The sequence below is a fragment of the Symphodus melops genome, assembly GCF_947650265.1.
Source record: "Symphodus melops genome assembly, chromosome: 1".
Taxonomy (NCBI): domain Eukaryota; kingdom Metazoa; phylum Chordata; class Actinopteri; order Labriformes; family Labridae; genus Symphodus; species Symphodus melops.
Genome location: NC_136691.1, coordinates 44,211,080 through 44,236,596, shown reverse-complemented (window position 1 = coordinate 44,236,596; position 25,517 = coordinate 44,211,080). Strand labels below are relative to the sequence as shown.

At 38.1% G+C, this 25,517-nt stretch overlaps 1 protein-coding gene across 2 annotated transcripts in view; it reads left to right on the top strand.

Moving 5' to 3' along the window:
- The window catches only part of adamts3 (ADAM metallopeptidase with thrombospondin type 1 motif, 3), a 134,509-nt gene that overhangs the window by 33,964 nt on the left and 75,028 nt on the right, over positions 1-25,517 (top strand). For both annotated transcript variants that reach the window (XM_079351085.1, XM_079351084.1), the window contains exon 5: positions 24,706-24,902. In XM_079351085.1, the coding sequence (XP_079207211.1) occupies positions 24,706-24,902 (197 nt within the window). The remainder of the gene's footprint in view (positions 1-24,705; positions 24,903-25,517) is intronic.

Below are 25,517 nucleotides of genomic sequence, written 5' to 3'. Positions count from 1 at the left end.
TGGGGGATTTAATGCAGCCTGTTATAAAATGTACCAAAATAAATACGTTTGGGTCCAATATCAGGTTTAGTGCCTTACAAAGTACATTTTAGCATGTGGATTGTGGATGCCAGGGATTGAATGAATGAATACAGTAGTTCTAGCTCCTGAGCTGCAGACACCCATGTAATGCTTCAAGAGTCATTACAATCCCTTCTTCTGCCTGTTGATAACTAAGACATCATGCTGTCTGGAGAAAATCAATTCCACTCAGCACCTCATATGTGTTTTGACTTTGAACACAAACGCTTTAGGGTTGTGTAGGAAGCTTGGCGTTGTGTCTGTCGAACTGGATTTGGCATCCATAGAGCTGCCGATCAGACTTTTTGATGTGACGTTTTCAAGTCACGACACTAAAAGCAACATGTAAATTATTTTCTACCATCCTTGCCTCTGCATTCATTGTCTGCACCGCTGCATTTATTGTCATTTATATGTCCAATTAAACAATTTTCGGAAAATTTAAGTCAAAAGGTAGGGTCAAAAAGCTACTATATCGTATACGGTATTGTATCTGTAAAGATACTGTATTACAGTATATATTACATTAAAAAATTGCAAAAATATAGGTTTTCAAATATAAAATTTGTTTTCTACTATCCACTGCTTTCTTGTATGTTTCTTCCTTAAACACAGAATGTAAAATCCACCATTAGGGGGCTCTCAATCAAAACAATAACAGAAAATGCTTTAAGGGTTTTGGGGAATCATGGGAGGGATTCTCTCTGCTAACCGCCATCCCCTGGTGGAAATGAACTCTGGGTTGACAGTAGTCCATACAAACAGGTGAAACCGACCAGAGGAAGAGAGTATGTTTGCCGATCATCGTAATTTTTACATGTTTTTTACACACGCAGCTTTCAGTAACAGCTCCCGCTTCCTTTTACTGCTGTTTTTGATGTAAGATATCTTTGGCAACAATAAACATTTTGTGTCAATCGTGGCAGCTCAACAAAAAAATAAATTCAATTAAAACTATTTAAATGATGTGGTACAAACAGCCCTTTCTGCGTAGCTGTCTAGCCTAGCTTCTTTGGTGTGCTCTGACCGGTGTCTCTGTTACGGTGCCAAACTGGCTGGCAACTCCTGTGGGTAATACACTTACTATTGATTGGTACCTCATAAAACCTCACTTAAAAAAAAAAGAGGAAAAAAAAGACAACTTATTTTGTATTCTGAAGTAGACATAGACACACAGACTAACTATGAGTGATGGTGGTAGATGAGTTATTTCTCTCTTCAGAAGCATTGCTGCAATATTCCTAGACAGGACAAGTGTAAAGCCTGTGAGACGCTGTACAATAGAGAAAAACAGGGTCGGTGTACTTAGAAGCCTCAAGGTGTGTTGATCTAAAGGGCAATTTCCTCACACTTTGTCTTCATTTATCAAATTTCTGTACAACAACCCGAGCACTTCATATCTGAAGGGTTTGATAAACATATTAGCTCAGTTGTCGTTTTAATTCTTATCCTACATTTAAAGAGGCACAAATGTAACATCTGTTACAAAGAGCGAAGGTTTGTCGCCTTTGTGATTTCCGTACTTTATGTGGGTGCTAAGTGTTCCTGTGAACTTTCACCATGAATTGTTTTCCTGCAGACATTGTTATATAGTACTAACCTTTAATGTAAATGAGCTTCACAGGAACCTTGAGTGAGAACTGGAAGCTTGAAAAGCGTTGTTTTGTACAATCTCAGGATCTCAGCAGTGTGTGCAGTAAAGAAGCTGTTTCCGCACTTCTTATTTCCTCTTGAGACCTGAGTATCAGATAAAGAGCAGCAGGAGGTTTGAAAACAAAGATGCTGGGGAAGCTGATCCTCAGTGGCGATTACCTTCTGGTGTAAAGGAGCCATGCATCTTTGAGGACGAGGCTTGTGTTTAAGGATTTTTGTTGAGAGTACTTTGTCTTTGATAAAACATTTTTCTTCAGACTTTGAACACATTCTTGAATTACTCCCTGATGCTTCGGAGGCAAATGGTATTTCTTATGGAGGGAGACTTTCTCATATACTCACGTGTTTGTTTTTTAGACAAAAATATGACTAGAGTTGCCCCAATACTGATTCCAGTATCAGAATTGCCTGCTATGCTATAGCAGTCGAAAATAAGGGAACAGGTAAAAGCAAATACACAGCTCTAGAGTATGCACCAATTAAATATTGCACATTTTAACTGTGTCATTTGTTTTATTTAGAGTAAGTTTTTCTTAGTTACTATTTTACGTTACTATTGCTTCTATTGTCATTGTTTTTGTCAGGCGTCATTGTTTGTTTATTTAGAATGTATTTCTGGTAGTTCTTTTTGTTTCTTGTTTTATTTTGTTCCCCAATGCCCCTGTGTGTGTATGTTGTATTATCCGCACTCTTTCTGTTTCATTGAATAATTATTGCCTTTTGCATCATCTGTAGTGTGCGGCCCTTCGTCTTGTACTCTTTAATTGCCTGACTTTGTTTGTTTCCCCTCTGTGTCCAAAATTACTCACTATTTACTATATAGTACACTATATGAACGCCATTTGGTAATTCTCTCTTGTTTCATGTGTTGCTCCCTTGTTTCATGCACAGCACTTTATAGCACTTTATCATATCTTATATAGTCCGCTCATTGTCTCCCAGAATTCATTTTGAAAAGTAGTGTACAGCCGATGATCACTTTTACAAGTGCAGTGACGTTTGACTCAGCTTCGTTCAGACAGACTAGAGGAGCGACCAGTGTGAAGACAGAAACACAATAAAGTTCATATTTGGAGTGTTTATGTTGAAATCTATGATCTGTTTAAACAGTAAAAGATCTTTAACGTTAGTAACTGTAGTTTGTCCTAATGTAGAAGACAGACACAAGATCAGAGTCTGTGATCATACATTATTGAGTTTTTTCATTATATATAAACATTTTAATCTGTTATATTTATTTATTGTTTATAAATGTTATGTGAAAAAAGAAACCACAGTATAAAATTTAAAAAAAGTGCAAACATGTATAATGGTGGCAACACAGTCCTGAAACCAAGAAATGGCATCACCAGTCCCTCAGATGGAACCTCCAAGGTGAAGTAGAGGCTGGCCCAAGAACAACTGGTACCACATCAAACAAAATGGACTTACATGTAAACAACTAAAACAGAATTGTCAGGTCAAAGAAAACCTCTGGTAGACTGCTGTTAATGGCCTATTCTATTGTTAGTCATGAGTAAAGTAATTCAGAAGCCCTAGAGAATAACAGTTGATTCCCATGCTTTCTCTGATAGGTTTGTGTCAAATATTGGAAGTGAGTGGCTTCCCTTAGAGTGTTTTCATCCCTACACTCCTCACAGAGTTACCTTTCGACCATTTTTAACTATAAATATTCATATTTAGTTTGTGCAAAGTTAGTTTGTGCTCAACTTCATCCATAATTGCGGAGTTAAATTCAGCTCCTATCATACCAAACTGTCAAAATAATCTTTTTAAGGACCTCGCTTTATTCATGGTTAGAAAAGAAACATTTTAAAATTCTATAGACTTTGTAAATAACAGTAATGACATTCAGCCTCACAAAGTATTTACAAGCAAAGAATTAGATAGGAGTCTACTTCAGTTTTCATCAGATGGTTAAAGTTCTCAGTTTTGGTCGAGGTCACCTCGACTGTGGGAATTGAGTCTGTTGCAGCCCCACCTATAACAAAAGATTATTCCGCCATTGGTTGAACAAGATACAGGATAAATAATGGATATCTTTGCCTAATTCCTCAGTTTTATGAATTCTGTACATAGAAATAAGATTCTACTGGCACTCTTGCAAGTCAAACAGCTGTGCACATTTTCTGTTTTTCTATTAAACAAATTTCTGAGACATGAGATGCCAAAGAAATCAAACAGGAGCCAGAGGATTACACATGGAAAGGTGCTAATAATCATCCAGAACATTGTTTCTTTACAGAGCTCCACTGGATAAACAGTTTGATTCTTGGGAGAGATTTTTTATCTGCCATGGCCTCTTACTAAAACAATGTCCATGGTGAAAAGATAAGACATAATTGTCGTAAAACCTACTAACTGGTGTTACGAGCTAACATGAGTTCCCTAAAACTGGGTATGGTCAAAGAAGTGAGAAGTTAGTAGAGAGAAAGAAACTCTCTCAAGTTATTTGTCCCTCCTGTAAATAATGGCGTTGCAGCCTCTTCTGCTCGTGTTTACACTGCCACATTTACACTATCACTCTGTCAGAAGCATGGATTGAAGTTAACTGCAACTTGGCAGAGGCACTTGTAATATTTAGGCAAATATGAAATTAAAAATTACACTTAGAGAGTCACATAAGAGATCAGAATTATGTGCATGCTAATAGTGAAATTCATCCTGGGACTAAGGTAAAGTGTTATCTTTGTAAGTGTTAGTAACAAATCATAGAGAATGATGTTTGACAGCCATTGACAACAATTAAATCCATAGTGGGAAACAGAAAATGTGTGAATAAAAAACATATTAAATATTAAAGTAGAAAACTTAAAGAGTTCATTTGCAAATACAGTTAAAAGCCACTTGAAAAAAAACAAAAACAATTCTCTAAGAGTTTTTATTTATTTTTGTTACGTGATCCAAAATCTGTTCTAGTGCAAAAACCCAAAGAAGTCTCTCGGGAACTCGAGAAAGCCACATAACTTGTACTACCAGTGAGCTCTTCACTTGAAAACTGACCATACTGAGTCAAAATCTCCAAGGATTGTGGGGAATTTTTCTATTTTTAAATTGGAATTGAAACATGAATGTCCACATAAAGCAATGTTTCAGTGCAGACATTGTATCAGTAATGATTCTGAGGTTATAGAACAAATCAAAAACTGATAGCACCTTAGTATCCTTGGTGACAAAAGTCTCAGGCTCCCATCCTGTGAATGGTCCCCTTCTGTATGTGTGAAAAGCCCTGATTTCCCAGAGGGTTCAAAAATACACAAACTAAAGAGAAGAGATGTGTTTACTTTGACCAAAAGAGTTTTCTGGAGCCAATTTGACACAGGTACAAAGAAATGGCGAACGTGCTTGGAAACAAAACATATACGGGACTGGGTGGAATAAATTGGAACTTTTACCTCAGCTTGAGGTAAAAGTTGAACTGAGTGAGAGATTTAGTTACATATCATTTCAGTCCTTCTTGTCAAAGAGTTGACGATAAGACGACACTTTTGGTAATTCACAAAAAATGTGAAGGTTTTTGAATCATTTAGATGAAGTTTTGAGAAAAACCAAGCTGAACTATTTACTACAAACACTTGATTATAACTTACTGGTCTGATTTTCTTCAGTATCGGTAAACACAAATATCGTTTTTTGGTTTGTTTGTTCAAAGCTGACAATGACACAATATACGACAAATTCTATTGTTTCAGTATTTAAAATACTACCTGAACATTGTTGGGGCCTTTTTGAAGATTTCAAAAAAGAATGTGACTCATAAAAACAATTAACATCACTGTCATATGTTGGTTATCTTGTGATTGCAGCCACTATAATCATATGTGAGTAGATTTGGATCTCTCGTACCCTTGCATACACAGACACACACACACACACACACACACACACACACACACACACACACACACACGCTGTCCACCTCGCTATGCCCCTGATACTATATCTGATCTACTGTTGTCTGTTCTGACGCCCAGGTGAGTGTTACATTCTCTACAGCACTTGGATATTAGGTTCTGTTTTCACATGGTGGTGAAAATACAGTGAGAAATGAGTGAAAGGCCTCCCATCTGAGGGTGGACCATTTGCTCTCAGGAAAATAAGCATGAGCTCCAAGAGATTAGGACAAACAGAAGGACTCAGAGACAGCATGAAGGGATTCTTACAGTAAAGGAAAATGGCGATTATTTATTTGTCACATGGATGTGTTAAGCAGAGTGGGCGCTGGCCGAGGGTGGAAGGATTTGGTTTGCAGGTAGGAATAAAATACATGAAAGGGACAAAGAGACAAAGAGGCAAAAGGATAGTTAATCTTTAAGGTACAAGCTTGAAAATGAAATCCAGCAGAAAGAGAAGAGAGCAAAAGACTGGAGGCTCTATGACTGGAATTGGCGATTGAAGACGCGTTGAAATAAGACAATTTTACTGCTGCCCAACAACTTGCCATTATTATTAATCTATTCCCCATTGAACTGAAGATTAAATAAATCAGTGACAATTAAATGTTAACAATAGTATTAAGTCTGTTAGACCCACATTAGGGCTGAACAATAAACTGCATTTTATTGTCTTTGCGATGTGAACAGTTCATAAAAACAACAATATTAGCAACGGTCTTTGAAAGCAATACATGAGTAAACCATTGTATGTACATGCACCGTGCTTTACTAGTGAACATCTGGTCCTTTTGAAATTTTGCAACACGCATTCACTTCATTTTGCCATTCAGATAATGCCCTAGTTGGCCTCCGTTACCCTAGTATGTTGAGTTAGTTTTGGGGAGTGCTTGCAGGAAAGATGGCTAATAAAGGAGAGCGGTGCAGATCATAATGAGCCTTTGTGGTAAAAAAAAAAAAATAGTACTGAAAGTATGACTAGGCATAATGTCTGCATGGACTTAATGCAGGTATGTACGCAGAAAACATTTGAGTGGCCTACATCCACTAGAAATTGAGTTGTTGGTTATTAATTAATGCATTGTATTCATGTTCCCTCCATAATTCTGCGTAGTCTTATTCGAGGGGAACCGAATGACTTCAGCTGCCCTGTGAAAACGCTGAACAATGTAGAGCATCACTGAATGTGAGCATCTGCTCTGCAAACACTGCCTTGGCTCTTTCTATGTGCTTTTATCTGGAAATTGAATGTACACTGCTTGGACTTTTTCTTTTTTTTCATTGAACTTCGAATGCAGATAAGAATTTGGTTCTGGGGGGATCAACAAGGTCCTTTCTCCTCACCGAGCTACAGGATTCTTTTGATTTCTCCAAAAAAAAAAGCTCTACAAAAGCTCAAAGAGGTCTGCATCCGACCAGAGATGTGGTTGAATGGATGAATGGACTTTCTGTGACCATCTGTTTCCAGGTGGAGCCGACAGAGGTTGTTCTTCTTTCTCTGAAGGATTTTTATGTTTGCCAAAAGAACTTAGCCGGAGGGAGAATTGGAACATCTTGCTGCATGCAGGTTTTTGTCAGACATTGGTGCTCTGTTAGGGCAAGATAAAGTATGAAAGACAAGTTGTTAAGTGAACTTGTTGTTTGGGTCAGTGGTAATACTTAACAGACAAAGCAAGTGTGTCTGTAGGATTGGCTTTTTAAATGACCTGTGATATTAACAGCAACTGCTCTGGTTGAGCTGCTCAATGGGCTCAACTAGAAGTAAACATGTTGTTTCAGATGCTTGCTTAGTAGGCCTTGATCCTAAAGCCATGCTGATGTCAAGTAGGTTTTATATCACATCCAGATGTTTGATTAATTTCACAGAAGCTTAAACGTGCGGTGACTATAACCAATAGGTCCAAATATGTACCTTGTGTTAACAAGGTACATACATACTGTATGTCTAATATGATCCTGTCATTGTTTTTTTTTTTTTTTTAAAGATTTATTTTTGGGCTTTTATGCCTTTATTTGGAGAGAGGGAGAGAAAGTGGATAGCGTTTGAAATCGGTGAGAGAGGGGGATAGACATGCAGGAGGTGGGCCACAGGCCGGAGTCGAACCCGGGCCGCCGGCTAGAGGACTGTAGCCTCTATACATGGTGATGCGTGCGCTGCCACTGCGCTACCAGCGCCCCAATCCTGTTGTTGTTGCCTGGTTTTAGACTTTTCTCTTCAGTTATTATAACTCGATGTTCTTTCAAAAGTTGTTCATGCATACGAGTTGCTGGTGCATGGAAATATAAGACTTAATGAATCTCATCATTCTTGAGTAACTCATGGCCAGTGCTCTTATCTTCCAACAGGCCTGCTACAATTGTACTTAACTAAAAATCAAATATTATACGTGTGCAGTGGAATGAGAATACAGACATTTCAAAGTGAGAAAATCTTATAGAATGCAGATCAATGTATTTCACATTTTCAACATAACATAATGATATAGTCTGCAAAGAAATCTCTACACTTCACTTATAAAGGACACAAGTAGAGTCATTTTGAGATTCTTATCAAAGGAAGTTTTGAGGAAGTTACTAGAAGTTGAAGTTTTTCTTTTGGAGTTGAGTATGCGTCGTTCTCTCTTCCTCCACTGTATGCTCCATCGCCAGAACCTCTGAAAAAAATGGTGTGCGTTCTCTCCTCATCTCAACAAAGGACGTCTATCTAGTTTATCTAGAAATTAACCAATTTTTTTTATTTCAAACAGAGAACTGAGTTCAATTCAAAATGCTCAAGATGCAACTGAGAGTTGTCCACTTTAAAATTTTGCGTAAACGAGGCCTATACATCCTCAAGATGAAGGAATAAGACTGAAGAAAACTGATAGTTGCATGTTAAGTAATCTCTAGATCTCTCAAGAAATCCAATTATTTATTTATGGATATGCTATACATTGTGTTTGTTTACATCCCTCAGCTTCTTAAATCTTCCTTGCAGAGTGAAAACCACCTGCAGGTAATCCACGTCCACTTGAATGAGAGCTGATATAGTGCTGCAGTTGCAAAGAGGGGGTTGCACTTCTATAACGGTACACTCTGTCAAGTGCTTACTCCAAAATCCTGTCAGCATTCTCCCAGTTGTGTCGGGGGAAAAAAGCTGTGACATTATGCTTATGCTCACATCACAGCAGTACCGGCACTTTGTAAAGATGACTGAACACCCTGTTTGGTCACATTTACAGTTGTGAATGTATTCATGTTGTTGTTGTTGCTGTACAGCTTTTTAATTGTTGCTGTAAGCCATTTTCTATCTTTTTCTAGGTTACTGTGTTTGTGCCCTGACAAGCATGAGCCCTGTTAAAAACAGCACACTATCTCTTACTGCTATGGTTTGAAGCTATTGTTTTTTATTTGTCTTATACTGACTTTGAATACAAATACATAGCACCACAGTCAATCACTGTGCATGTGACTGTATTGTGATCTAGTTTATGTTGTCCTCATCTTACAACAGTTAGTATACGCTCTGTGCAAAGCTACCAGCTGCAATCCAAATAAAGAGCTTGTTCAGTAATTATCTGCTGGGCAGAGTTTCCTTTAATGACCCAGTCTTCTGATGTTTTGTGGTAAGAACAAATTAATCATTATTTAAAGCTTGTAGCGTCAAAGCGTCTTAAGCTAGCTTCCTCACCCAGGTGCCTAATTCCATACAAACATAAAGACACATCTGCCCCATTCCTCCTGTTCAAACATGATTGAGCTGGACGAGCTCAATCATAACAATAGATATCTCCATCAGATATCTATTGTTGGGCAGAAGACATATTTTTTTATTCACAAGCATTCAGGTCATCGGTAATGTGTTGTGTGCATTCTGGCAGGATGCTTCTTCTAATGAGGTGAAGTATTTTTGTTCACATGTCAGAGGCTACACTTAGCTTCCTCTCTCTGTAAGTGTTTTTTTGTGCGTCTATGCGTGCATGCATGTATGTTGGCCTAGAAATCCAGACCAGAAATGCTGTAAAGTTGGCTTTAATTTTTTATCTAAATCAGCGCAGCTTAAGTCCAAACAGAAAACAATCTTTTAGCGTCACTAGCTGATGTACAATAATGTGTTTTTTTTAAATCACTTCAAATTGTATATATGAATTGTTAGTGTGGCCTCACCAAGCATACACCGAAATCCAATGATACAGAGATATTTATAACTGTAATTATACTGTATACTGTAAGAAACGGCTTAATTTGCTTTTTATTATCTCTTGACAATGTGTGGGTGTTGCCAATAACATATGCCAACACAACAATGGCTTATGTGGCCATCAGCATTATGCAGCCTTTAACAATTTGTTTGAGGAGAGGCTCTGATGTGTGTAAATGAATCCTTTCAGTTGGTCAATAAGGTAAACTTACAAATAGCTTTGCTCTCCATGTCATAGTTAGCTGCTAGCACACATACCATGAGGTAAATACATTCGCTCCTAACTAACCAACTAACTCCTGCGTTGTGTTGGTTGGTAAGAGGGGAAGACTCCGTGATATGGGCATTTCTTGATGGTTTCCTGCTACACTTGTAAAAATAAATACCACACATTAACTTAGTTGGTTGTAATTTTACACAAGTGCAAGTTCAAAGAAATCAAAGTCTTGATGGGTTTGATGAAACGTTTTTAAAAATGTCATAAGCAGGATATCGACAAAAAGAAACAGAGATGGACAAGGATAATGAGCCCCAGAAAAATGCAATTCAGATTTAATAAGAAAGACCACAGAAGATGAAAACTAGGAAGAGGGACCCTGAACTACAACACTAGGAGTTAGGAGGTTCCCCTAGAGTGTCAAATCCCAACTATTATTGGGTTTTGTGTAATTATAACAAAAAAGACAATGAGAGATAAAGATACCAATGCACCTTTAACAGGGGGATGCACCTGTTTGTTTTGAAAGCTATAAGACAAATGGTGGCTCTGTAATGTTACCAAGTGCTATATAATTAGAGAACTAAACTCCCTCCACCAACGCTTAACACCTGCTGCTTAAAATACAGATCATGAATGGCCTGCACTGCACTCCGACAGTCAAAAACAATCAGATGAAGCTAATACACAACACCTGCACTGTCCTTTAATACCTTCAGCCTTTCATGTTTGCCTCACAGACTGTTAGCTGTTGATTTAAACTACTGAATAACTGCTGTGAGACTTTTTGTATGCTTGTTTTGTGGAATTAATTGTGTATATTTTCATAAATATCCAAGATAAATCAACATAAATTAACGCTGAAAGCCGAGATGTTCAGTTCAATTACAATATTTTGAAGTATCATTCTGGTAAAAAATGGAAGGTTATTGTGGATTTGGTTGATTTAGTCATACTTTGTGTTATATCTCTAACTTTACCTCTCAGCATGATGAACCAACAGGGATTTAGAAGTTACAGAGAATGAGCAGTTACAGTCCACAATCCTCAGGTCTTCGGTAGTACAAACTCTGCATGATGAGTTCTTTCCATCTGAAACCTGGTGATAATTAGTGACTCCGGCCCGTGCCAGGATGTGAAGGAAGAGTGGAAAAGACGCTGGAAGCACGAAGCCATATTTTGTATCAAAAAGCTCTCGCTTGTGTTCTCGCTTTGATTCATGAAGGTTGCTTTCCAAAAGTCACATAGCAGCTGAAAGGAGAGCGTCCCTGTCTTCTTTCCATCCAGTCTGCCGGCTGAATTGAGCCAAATACTTGGAATTCTTTTTGACTGTTGTGATGTGACATCCACAGTGTCCTTTGCAGAGAAATGCTCATCCAGAGAGGCAGAAGTACAGCTGTCTGTCAAACACAAAAATGAGATTTGTGTGTTTAGCATTCCTATGAATTGCAACACTTTGGTTTTCATTGCCTGACGCCAATGTTTTCACATTGTGTAAGAGTCTGAGAGTTGCAATAACACTGCCCATATGTGTGGAAATTACACCATGCATCATCAAAGGAAAAGCATCTTGTGTTGAAGTGTTATGGTAAGCACTGTTTTCTCATCGGGGTTATGATCACTGACAGGAACTGGAGAGTTTGTCCTGCCAACAAAAAGACAAACTATCAGATATATCTTTAAAATTGCCAAAATGTGATGTTTGCATGACATTTGTATGGCGTAATTTAGCTCTAGTTTTAAGAGAAACACTAAAAATCAAGGATGACGCACACTGACACTTTATTTGGCATTTTTCAGCGCTTTACTTCCCTACCAGCAAGCCAATTTGTGTTAGCACTACTTAACATAATGTACATGTTCTTCTGCCAGAGAGAACAATACATATAGCATCTACAATCAAACCAAACATATGAATTTGACATAAATACATTTCCTTTTCAGTCTCTATTCTATGTTGCTGTAGGACGGTTTTATTCAGAGAAAGCTCCTGCCCTTGTCTGCTTAACAGCAACAGTTCAGGAGGGTATAAAGCATTTAGATGGACCAGACGGAGCCTGGTGATGCCTGTCTGCCTCGTTACATTATGTCTAGTTATACCCACTTTTCATCTGCCAGACCGGAAAAAAAACTCTTTAGGGATCAGCTAGCATCAGCTGCAGTTGTGATTAGTTGGAAAAGCCTACTGTTTCTATCTTCACAATGCAGAAATGATACAATTTAGCTCTCCATTAACTTTGAGTTTTCTCGGAAAGGAGGCTATGTATATGAACCAAATTTAAGCGGCAATCTATGGATTTTAACATTACGTGCTAAAAAAATGCCTTTGGCATCTTTGCTAAGACCCCACAGTGCTTTTAAGGTATTACTTCAAACTAAGTTTTTCTTGATCCAGGATCTGTTAAGTAGTCCGTGGCCCAACACACCAGATTTTACTCCCGATTTGCGTCCAGGATATTCCGCCTGTTGAAATCATCACAAACAGGAAAAACATTCATAGTAGAAGTAAAAATAGGCTCCATTCACAATCTTCAGGATCTCCTGTATTTTATCAGTCATGTTGTGCCAGGAGAAGGTGGAAACAGTTTGTCACTTGACCTTTCGACTATGACATTGGGCTGGTTGTTCTTGGAGAGAAAGAGAGAAAAAAAACGGATGCAGGTCACTAAAATATATTGAACTCCCTGAAAGGAAATACAGTGAGCGTTTCTTCCAAAAAGGCAGTTTGCACCCTCTCATGAATGAAGCCTAAGTTTTCTGTATGTTGTAACTGACCAACCCCAACAAGGCCCACAGTTGTCTGCTTGAAGTCTCTCCCTCTGCCTCTCTACCTACCCAAACACTCCTCAAGTTTGATATTCTGATTCTCAACAACTACAGCTGTACCAGAATACCACAGCAGACACAGTAAGAAGACTTTACTTGAGCTTGTTTTGTTGGCAGATTTAGGTTGAACGACTAACTGAATTGAACATAAGATTGCTATTAAACAGTTTTTTCTGCTTGGATAAAGCTGAAACAATAGAGACCATATTCATTTTTACAATAATCTATTTGTACAATTGTATAATGACAATAAAGGCACTCTATTCTTTTCTCTAATAATGATGTAGTGAAATTCATTAAGCAGACCATTCTGTCCAAAGCGACCTACATCTGAAAGCAAGGACAACACACTCAAAGTCTCTAGACAAGAAGAAAAAGCTTGAGTTAGTCCCAAGATACAGCCTCGTGTCCAATTGAACCCAGGTGCCTACTGGCAGTGCACAAAGACAAAGCACATGGTGTTAGGCCACAGATTACTTTTTATACAGCTAACAGAGGCGAAAAGGCTAAAAAGGTCAAACATAGTTGCATCTTTTCTGTGTGTGCCTCATCATTCAAGACATGACTATTAACAAGGTCAAAAAGTAGATTCATATAAATTCGAAACTTTATAAGAAATTGAAGCTCAAAATGACAATACATGAGTGTTACAAGCTAATGGTTTGAAAAGTAAACAAAACAAGATGAGAAAACATATGCAAGTGTATCAAAGAACTGTTAAGTATGTGCAAGAGTGTGCACATCAGCAATTTTGGTGGTGCTGATTAGAACATTTTGGATTGACATCAAGCTGATAAAAAAAACACACACAATTTAAAATGTTGTTGCAGTAACTACAATCCTGAGAAGATATTTAAACATAGACTCATAAAAATCATTGCTTTTTCCAGGACATAGATCCTGACAACTGTTAGGTTAAGATGAAATGCCAAGGCAATGAAAAGGTAAATCTGTCAACAGAATGTTCAGAGCAAATTATACAAAGTACCTTGACATACATACACTTCTAATTCAAAATAACTGATTTGCTGAAAGTGTTGAGCTGCCTCTGAATAGTAAAATGAATATATCAAAACTGCATCTCAGAAGCACTTTATGTCTTCTGATGATTCCTTTGCATTTACATAGCTCCACAGGAATCGTATACTCTCTGCTGGGACCAGCAGCATCTGTAGTCCATTGTCCAATTCAATTCAGTTTATTTAGGAAGGGGACAGTGCAAATTAATAAATTGTAGTGCTGATATTTACATATTTACAGTATATGTAAAACAGTTGTATGTGTTTAGTTGTCTGATATGTTCTGGGATTGAATTTCCCCTGTCTTGAACTCCTGACGGACCCGGCTGACTGACTAATGGAACTTTTTCGTAAGGGCTAACACAATCTCCCCTTGTCGATTCCTTTATGACACGATCAGTCCCAGTTCTTCTGTTGATGTAAGCAACAAGTGGCGGTGGAGCTAGATTGTGAGTAACTTTAAAAACTAGCAGGTTAAAATAGTTTGAGTTCTTCCAAGCATAAAAGCGGGTACTTTTTAAAATTGAGCAATGGAATTTTTTTTTTGATCTACATTGTTTTATGGTTTGTTTGTTTGCATAGTAATTCAAGTGGTTTCAGTGTGCTGCGGTTGGCCTGCTTCTGGCTTGTCAAACAATAAGTCAGCTCAGTGAAAATCATAGTTTAAAAACATTTTGGCAAACTCTGTATATGTTATTTCTGATGGAACGAAAATGTGCCATATTGAAATTAATAGTTCTGCAATATTTTTTCACTAGAGTTAAAGGAGAGGTTTGAGTCGATTAACGCCCTAAGATATATAAAGTTACTCACAGCCTGTAATTTATCACCCACTACAATTATGTGAGGGTCAATAGTGGGTTTATTAGTTTCATATAGAAAATCATACTGTTTTAAAGACATTTAGTTGCAGGCAACACTCTTTTAGCCATGTTGTAACTTGTGCCATGGATCTGGTAAGCTTATCTGGAACATCTGCCTTGGATCGTGCATGTACAAATTAAACAGTAACATCTGCGTACATTATGGTTTCAACCTCAGGACAAATATATGAAAGGTCAATAATATAAAGGCTATCAGTACTGCTAGTGAATGCCGCAGCTGCGATGACAACAAACCTGAACAAGATTGGACCAAGAATGGGTCCTTGCGGGACACCGGTAGGTAACTGCACCAACTTGGATCTATGATTAGTTATGGGAACTGACTAAGACCAGTTGGTTAAATATAATTCCACCCATTTCATTGCATAGAAATTACATTTTGATATTTTGGTAAGAGAACTTTCTGATTGGTGGTATCAAAAGCTTTCCTAATATTAAACAATACTGCACCTTCAACACTGCCTAAACCAAGGAATATTTTTCTTTTCTATAACAAAGAGCAAGTGGCCATCTCTGTTGAGTGTAAAGCCAAACTGGGTGGAGAGAAGTGGAACTGTTATCTAGATGGAAAATAATCTCATCCATTTCTCAGTCATTTTAGATGCTGTCAGAAGAATGCTGATCAACCTATAATTACTTAGGGAATTTAAATCACCAGATTTGAAGATTGGTGTAATAATAGCAGATTTCTAGGTGTTTAATAATAGATATAATAAGATAAGCCAGAACTGAGCCGAAGTCTTTGAGCATTGTTGTATCCACACCAAACACATCTTTTGCTTTTGTGACCTGATGGTTTTAATGACTTCTGACTCAGTTATGTTTTTTATAGTAAAACCAGGTTCTACTGTGGTGGTGTTTCGATGGCATTTTTTTTGAATGCCTTACAGGTTAATTGTTTAGATTCCCAGATTAACATGGAATTATAACTGGCTGGAACACTTTCTTTTTCCTTTTTTTATGTTGCCAGATTAAGCACGTCCCTGTTGCATTTGTTGACAGAGCCTTGTTATTACTTTCTGCTGATGGATCACGATCGTGGTTTGTTGTCATCGCAGCTGCGGCATTCACTAGCAGTACTGATAGCATGCCGGCATCCTGGCACCGTGCTGGCACAGCACCTCTCTACACAGCCGCCTGCGTTCCCTCCCCGACTTCAACCACCAACATCCCGGCTCTGTGTCTGACAGTTTTGTAGCTCCTTTGCAATCAGACACCTTGGCAAACTGTCACACCATCTTGTTCTATTTACTTCAGTATGAGGTACTACATACAAGTGTTGCTTTTGCTCTACTGTTATCAGTTTTACCTGCTGACTCATAAATCCTACAGAGGCTTCCATAATTGAGTGTGATATTTCCTACAATGATTTCTTTCCTCCGGGATAATAGCTTATGTACATCCCGTTGCTTTTTCTTTGGCGACAAACATTGATGCTGAAGTGGAATCCATCAGCAGATGGTTGAATTGAAATTAAATCAGGAAGTGAAATGTAATTATAATAAGGCCATTTCTGTGCGCTGAGCGCTGTACAAACACTGGTCTGATGTAGAACTGCTCCAGCAGGGAATATGAAAACATGGCCTAGCTTTTATTCTACATGCCCTCAATCAGAAAGCTTTTCTGACTTGATGATGGCAGCTCAAATTGTATTTTTAAAGTTAAATGGTTTGTCCTAAAATCCTAAATTGTAACTTATTTCAAAATAACATTTATAAATTTATTCTCTTGCTTGGCAAAATCGTATCAGCATTGCTATCCCAGCTACAGTGTTGCTGTGAGCATTGGCTAACATTTTGTTTACTTCAGAGTCGAACTTTTAATTTATGTTGAATTAAAAAAAAAAAAAAGTTCTAGAGTTTCCAACAAAAAAGTTTTTTATTAATTTAAAGATAATTATTATTTTCATGTTCTTCCAGTTGTCAGTGACTCAACCAACTAGTTTACCTTGCCTTATTAGAGGCTATGTGACTGCGCGCGTTATTTAAATGGCATCAGTGCAGTTTACGTTAAGCAGTTGTTGTATTACTTATGCAGCAATGACAGATTTCTAAGATATATAATTGAAAATAATTTCCTAATAAATCCCATTTTAGAGGTGGAAGGTCATGTGCAATGATGGCATGAATGAACTAGTGGAAGAGAAAGCCATTTTAAACAAGAACGCAGCGATATGATGGGTTAAGCGGGGCAGGGCTATTGGATCGATGTGACCAGCTGAAGATTATGACAAAAGGAAGCGATATACTGTATGGTGATGTCACATGGTATGGGAATAAATAATCAAACAAAAAACAATTATGCAGAATATTATCTACCTGAGTGAACTTTGGAAGAGCACCATTTAAGGGAAGCATATTGAATTGGTCATAATTATTTGGAATATGAAAGTGTCATTCAGCGATTGTTCTGTTTAAGAGATTGATCATGAATGATCAACTGATTAACTACTTTTTCTTTTTTTTTATAGCTAAAGTCAATAATATATTTTTGGAGCAGTAATTTACAAAAATGGCTGATTACACTTAATGACCACCATTGACATAAAACTGGTGGTGACAAGGTGAAGTTTTTCACATTTCCCAAGGTATCAAACAGGGTCATTTAGTCACTTTAATGAAGAACTCCAGTTCAGCTTTCTTAGGAAAATCAGCCAAGACCCATTAGCAATGCTTTAATATAAAGCCATGTGGGAGCAGGAGTGTTGACTTCAGTTTTATACCTCTCCATGAGCCCCTTAATGGTGCTTCAGAAGCCTTGGGTGGGCCACAGAGAATGCACATAGATGCAAAATTCACCTATTAAAACCTGCACCATGCTTTGACACAGAATCACGAACCTGCATGACTTCTTCATCACGTGAAATGCCTTGGCCAGCATCTTTTTAGGCCATTGTGGTGCTCTGCTGGTAATTAGGCTGATGTTGTTGCTGCTGTCATCACTCATTTTCAGCTCTATTGAGGCAGAAGGAAGAAAAAAGGCTAAAACAATATTGCCTCAGTCATAAAACCCCATGTAATTATCCAAGGTTTATATGTTCCCCAGGGAGTCAAAATTTCCCTTACATGACAACAAGCACATTGCCAGCCCTAAATCAACTGCAGCCCTTGCCCTGGAACCACCACACTGCCAAAATGATAAAACTATAGATTGAGGTAATTTTGTTTTCAATTCTGTGTTGGCCACCTGGCTCAGGCAGCTGACCCATATGTCTATGGAACCAATATTGAATAAACGTAATAACAAACATTAATCAAGGCTGCTGCAACATAAGATGTCAACCAAGAAAGATTTGTGGGTAATAATGTCTTTGAACACACATTGCTTTCTTGGTAGGAAATAATAGAGGATACACATTTGACTATTGAGTGTTTTTTTACAACAACATATAGGAAAGCCCAATAAGCCGGATGTTCAGCCCCATTACACCTCCAACACAGTGCTCTAATGCTGCAATGTAACACGTTACTTTAATGGGACTCCCCCAGTGGAAGAGCTGACCAAGCATGCCAGTATTAAGAGCTTTCCACATGTTTACGTTCATGGGGCTTGGTTTACATTGTCTCTTGACATATAAAAAACATTAAACTGTTCACCTGAATCTTTCTGACACTTACTTGAATAGCATAGGATGCATGATCACACTATAGCCATTAAAAACCCAGTGAGAAGTTTTGATCTGGGTATGAAACAAAACACAATTTAAAGTAATGCCTTTAAATTAAGACATTTAAAAGTAATTCAGAGCATCAGCCACTATATATTTACAGCTAGCTGAAGAAAGAACAAGCCGTTATTTTCCACAACAAAGACTCTGAGTTAGCAGATTGACCTTTCAAAGAAAGCAGGCTACGGAAAACAATCCTAAGGATTGAAATGAACTAGATTAGCATAAAGAAAGTTTGTACAGTAATGTCCACAGGAGGGCGCCACAATCATCATTAATTAAATCTGGTGTCCTTGGATGCAGCATAATTTTTCAGTGAATTAAGTGGAAGCGTTTCCTGTTTGTTTAATATACTGTATGTGGAGACAGCAATCTAATATAACTTTGATGCTAAATACAATTTGTAACAATTCCAATTCTCTGACAAGATAATATGTTTTCTCTCAGATTTCTAAGCCAGTATATGAAATTGTCATAAATATTGTCATCATGATATTGTTATCTCCAGAAAAGAAAGTCATGCACACCTATCCTGGAAACTCAGGTATGGCTCAGAAAGTTCACTTCATGGCACATTTTTGCCACCAGAGTTTTAAAGTACCTGCATTTCCTTCATGGTCTGTGTGTCTCAGAAGCTGCAGCTCAGAAACTCTAACTGCTGGCCTTAACCAAATCTACTCAACCCGGCAGAGCTCCAACTTCCTTATGGATCCAGATGAACCTATTCTGTTTCTGCCCCCCTCAACTTATCCTGCAGTATAAAAAGTGTCAATTGTTAGTTTTAAATCAAATGTTATTGTGTATCTAACAACTGATAACACTGTATAACGTATGTGTGATACCCCTAAAGCCCTATAGCTTCTGATCTGGTAATACGGTTGTAACCATCCAGTTGAAAATAATTTGGTAGAGTCTCGACAGCTGTTTCATTTCAGCATTTCAATGTATTGGATCAAGCTTATAAAAAAGTACTCTACTCGAAATGTAGTTATTAAAATAATCTTAAATTTCACTTACATTGATTATGGGCTTACAGAAAAAAATGGAGCTATTTCCATTAACCTTAGTTAATTAATGAATTTATTGAATGCAAATTTCAAGCAATTCCAACTTATTTTTTCTTATTTGTTTGTTCTATTTGACAACTGATTTGTTGAGTTTTAGACTATTGGCTTTCTGCAACTGAGTTCTTTCACCATCAGTAAAACAACAAATTAACAAGTAGCCAAAGAATGCAAGCCATACTTTTAAACACAACCTACACACTCAAAAACAATTTAAGGACTAAACAATAGTATAAGTATAACGTCAATTTTAAGTTAAAAAAAAAAAAAAAAAACGTGCTTTTTATGGCATGTACCTTGTTGTGAAGGGAGGTTATAAATAACATAAAATAACAGATCACTTACACTTTATTTGCACAATGGACTTTTTTTGCAATTAGAGATGTTTCATGTTTCACAAGTGCCTTTATTACACTTTCTGGTTCTTTTTAAAGTCAGCTGGTGAGTTGCTTTACTATTAGCAATGTAGCATAAACAGCTAGTGTTTAGACTTATAGTACTTTCAAATCAGTATCCTGTTGTTCATGAAACATTTGTTATGTGTTTTTACATCATCTGTTGCCTTGACCTCCCACTATGTTTTAAACGGAATAAATAGGGTATCTTGTTCTGTTGACTCCTTTGAGATCACTTCTTCTTAACAGGCCCTGTCAAGTCAATGCTTTAACACGCTCTCCTGACACCATGTCCCTGCTTGTATTCAGTCGGTAAGATCACACCTAAAAAAAAAAAAACAGTTCAAACTGTTCCCTTGGAAGCCAGTGTGAGAGTGAAAAGAGTGTCTTGCACCTGCTTATATTGCCGAACAGAACATGTTAATGGATAAATTGATTAATTAAATCGCCCTTCTTCTGCAGAGCAGTGTGCCTTGTTAAATTTAAAGAGTTAAAACAGAGAGATGATTTAGTGCTTCTTCCATATCTCTTGACTAAACATGCAATAATCTTTCTGACTTGAATACTACAGTAGCTGTCTCTTTCATGATGAATTAATATTTCTGATCTTTGAACCTCCTTCTGTGAGAGCACTGTTACCACATCAGATTCAGTTACACATTAAATCACTTTTATTCAAAATAATGTCTGGTATAGTTTGATCTGAACGGCTGAACTCAGATAAATAAAGTAACAAATCCCTCAGCTGGACTATTTGTTCCACTTTGTTTCCCCTCCCTGACTTTGCCCTTGAGACAAATTAGACTCAGCTCACAGAGTAGATTTTATGCAAATTCACATCGCCACTTTAGGGAATTTGTGTTTTCGTTTGGTATCATTTCATGGACAACAGCACAGTATGTAGGCCAATCCTACAGCTCCAAATACATAATAGAAACAGAAAATGGGATTACTGCTTATATTCTAATGCAAAAAAACATCTTATTGTCACTGTAATACCCTGATACACTTTCCATAAATAAAGCTTTTCTCCTTTAACATGTGGAAATTTCTGGTTAGAAATTTAAGAGCCACGCTGTATTTCATCTGTACATGTCTGTACATACCTATGTCTCTATCAGAACATTTATTCTGCCTTGAATAAAGACGACAAAACATCAGCTAGTTAAAGCAGGAGTAGTTGATGCTGTTCGTTTTAGGTTTGCCTTATGGATTTAAAAAAGCTATCGCCATGATGATCTCATTTCAAAACTTCCAACATCTAGCGTTAACCTCTGATGTGGACACTTCTGTGATAGGTGCAGTTTGTTAAAGCTTATGGTTCACTTACAGAAGTACAAACCCTCACATAGCACGCGTACTTAGACCAGACTACACGCAACATCATAATGAATTGATAGATCTGGGGGACAGATTCAGAACCTTCCTTTTTGTAAGTGTAACATGTTCACATTTGTAAAGTAGGCTAAGATGAGAAATGGGCAATGTATTAATTTGATGCAGGAGGGGAGGTTTTGATTAATCTCTCTTGATTTTCATCTCTGTCATTCACCATAAATATTAACTATCTGTCATAATTGTTATCTTAAATATATATGCAAATCTATGCTGAAATATATCCTTGGATAATTTAATGTCATATAAATATAAAAAATACCTGAGACAGATTAAAGATTTGCTTAATCCAAAATGTCTTTGCCTAAACATCGGTGAAACACAAGCCTCTCTTTCTTGGCACGACAAAGGATCCAAATCTTATTTTTTGTTTGGGGAAAAAAAAGAAATACAAACTGGCTAATTTTTCTTGGATGCTTCAAAGATACGGATGTATGTTATAATTCTGTCTTTTTGAATGCCATTGTGTGTGCGAGCTCATTAAACCATTTTTCAAACAAATCTTAATTTCGAGTTTTTAGTTCAGAAAATATGTCAGCCTGGCGGTACGTCTGGGTCCTTTCTCCTGCTGAAGAGAGAGTGTGTTTACAGTGAAGCATGGGTCTTAATGGCGTCACAGAAGACCAAGTAGATTTCCACTCCAGACTGATGGCGAGTTGCCTGTCACTTACCTCTGTGCCATTTTTAGCTGCGGGCTGCTCTGGCTGGCCCCGTTGCCACCTCTGCCGCTCAGTGCCACGTGTGGGCAGGAGCTGGCTGGGGGCCTCTCCCATCTCTTGCCACTGCTACTGCTGCACCATGGTGGGGTTCCCATGGGACTGGGTTGTGGGACAGGGTGGGGTAGGGTTGGGCGAGGCAGAGGGGGAGGCTGCTGACTGAAGCACACTAGCGGTCTTAAGGAGAGCTGCTGAGGGGAAGTCCTGTGCGTTTGAAGTAGGGACCTCAGAGAGCCTGTTTACTCAGGAGAGGGAGGGAGGGAGCTGGCCCGCCGCACAAGAATGCCTGTGTCATGACAGGAGAGGCAGAGAGGAGGAATGTGCTCCACAATCCCAACACTGTCGGAGCCGGGCCAGGGCAGAGGTGGCAACCATTTCTTCCTATTTATTTTAGCTCCTGCTCCACTCAATCACTGGCCCTGTCTGTGGCTCTAAGCATCCCTGGAAAAAAGAAAAAAAAAAGGTCTGCGCTTTTATTTATGGCTCGAGATTTCCAAATATCGGCCCCAGCACGGTATCTTCACCCGATGTCGATGGAATATAAAAAACGTTACGTCTACTTTAATCATTTATTTACTCAGAGAAAGCTCACAGATCATCATTTTTAAATGCTGCCTCTGTCTTACCTTTTTTTTAACCAAGCATTCACTCCTCAGAAAAATCATAGTTCAGACTTTCACTCTTAATGTGTTCTCTGGGGTTTGCAAGTATGTTCAGACTTCGTTTAAATGGTGAGATGGCCAAAAAACTGCACTGAAATGTTTATCGTCTTCCACGAGCACTGCACAGCAGACCATTTCTAAGAGCAATGGTTTTATAGTGAGTAGATTCTGATTTGTATACCTGCACTCTCTTAACCAGAGAGGTTTATTCTATAGACACTCATCAGAATTAGTTCAACTTCTGGACACTAGAATTAGATTCAGTTCCCACCCTGCCAGACTTTCTGAAACAGCAGCACAAAGACTCACTCAAAACACAATTTAATACACAGACTCCCCTTAAGTAAGTTAACAAGTGTATTGTTTGCAAAGCTTGGTTTGCAAATGGTATGCTTGAACCTACACATATCTCAGTTTTACTTCAAGGCAAGCAGTGTGTGCCCAGCAGAATACAGGCAGAAGTTCATGGGCATTAGCGCATGGAAGATTGCGTCTCTTAATTTCCGATTACATTCTGTTTTCAGATCATGAATGGAAATATAATGAACTGAAACCAAAGACAGCATAAAGGAAGTGGATGTACCCAGCTGACTGCTTTAGGGCAAATCAATCCCCACACATGAAGATCGATAATTTACCCTGGTGGACCACTGCATCAAAGAAAAAAAGGAAAACGTTAGCATATTCATGTTGTGATTCGGCGAAGTTCAGAGGGGAGCAAATACTGTTGTGTCAGATAATTCATTCCACCCTCATAGCGAGACGAGTCAGAAACTGTCTTTGAACTCCAATCTGATTTGCCTGCTATGAAACCAAAGCCTAAAGAGTGTCTAAATAGTTAAAATGCCTTGAAGTAGCTATGTTGTTTCGTCTAATGGGGCTGTTACTTCATAAAGCCGTGAGTCATCGTTTAAATGACCTACAATTCCACATTGTGTGAATTTTTTTTTTGTGTGTGTGAGTTCACAGACTTGTTATTCTTCCACTATCAAACTGTCTCATCGTGCAGCATCATTAGCCCATGAGCCTTCAAGGTCTTTAGAGGGTTTACATGAGGGAGCATAGCTCAGGGGGCTTTATTAACAGCCATCCTGAATACACAATATGAGTAATGTCAGTGACATAGGCATGAGAATGTTAATTGAGACACAACCATTTACTTCAGGTTATGAATGTTATTGGCTATCTAAATGGTTTTGTGCTATTCAGGATGCTATTCAAAAAAAAAACGTCAATTAAATTCATCACTGCAGATGTGACATTGACATTTTCGATAAGGATCCTGGCTAATCCTGTGCTATATAATGAGCAGTATGGAGTTTCCAGTAGAATAAAATGACAAAATCGAACAACCATTTTCAAAAAAATGGTTTTAATTTTTTTTTAAAGCATTCTCGTTGAAAAGTCTCCATACATACAAAAAAGTAAAGAAGATATATCTCAGAATCCATCAGTTATTGTCTGGTAAATATGTAGCCTCTGGGGTTCATTCATGTATTTATTGATCAGGGGACATTATTGATCATTTAACACCCCCCCCCCCTCCCCAGAAAAAAATGTAGTTACAAAAGATATAACGAGTCACTTATTTCCAACTGTAGTCCCACATAAAAGTGGCACGAATCTTAAAATAAAACCCCATTTAACAAACGATAGTTAAAAAAACACACCTGACAACACCAAGTACATAAACTGGATGATAAAATGCAACACTAGGGGCTCGTTTAGTTTAACCCGCAGTAAAACAGATGAGCTCAAAGACATATCTGGGTTTTCTGAATAAAATAATCATAATTATGAAAGAGAAAGATGAATGGAATTCCATCAAAAGAGAACATCTGATGACATCTGATATCTAATGTGTCCTGCAGCCTCTTGAAACATGTTTACATATTGCCTTACTATCTTCTTGTCGATGTGTAATTTTATTAAATGGGCAATCAGACTGTACGTTTTCTCTCCATTGAGTTCAAAAGATTCATCCCCAAGATGATTGAAGGGCTTTGGCTGTTATTTGTTTTTGCACGTCCATGATCTTAACAGTCCTCCCTCCTCTGTCTTGATCCCTGCACAGAACCAGAACTGGATGTGCCAAGAACTCTGGACTCTGTAACCCGACAGGTCAACGAGACTGTCCACCGCCGCCGTCACCGCAGAGACGCTGGAGAGGACGACTACAACATTGAGATCCTTCTGGGAGTTGACGACTCAGTTGTTCGATTTCACGGAAAGGAGCATGTGCAGAATTACCTTCTCACCCTCATGAATATCGTAAGTGACTGCCAGCAACGTCTTTTTACTTGATGAAATGCTCTGGTTGCATTGTACTGTAATCCTGCACTGCTTTTTGTGCAGGATTACACGTAGAAGCAGTGAGGGTTTTAGTAGTTTTAGATTTGATAATGTAACATAAGAAGTGGTTGGCTCTCTGTATCTGGATTCTCATGGTACTTATTGGGCATCTTTTCTACTATCTTCAACGAAGCTATTTCTGCCTCCGCTTACCTTTTGAATCAATTATTCTGGAAAAAAATAACACGTCTCATTGTTTTTAATTTTTGTTATCTTAATAATGTTGTTTAATTTGTCAGCAAAAACACCTGGAAGGTTGGTTGATTGAGGTAGGGGGAGTCAGTTAATTTTTGTGTTTGCATATTACAGTAGTGTTGGAAAATTTAGGCCATTCTGTATGCGCCAGGATTTGGCTGCTGTATAATGAGGCATTCCTCTGATGAGACATTTGAATGCAGATGGAGAACAAGGGGCGGTACTTTCACCTCATGGTTTGAATGCTTTCTGCAGAGAGACTGACTTCACTCTGGAAGCTGCTGCTGCTGCTGCTGCTGCTGCTGCTGCTCAGCAACAAGTCAGCTGATGATCAAAGCG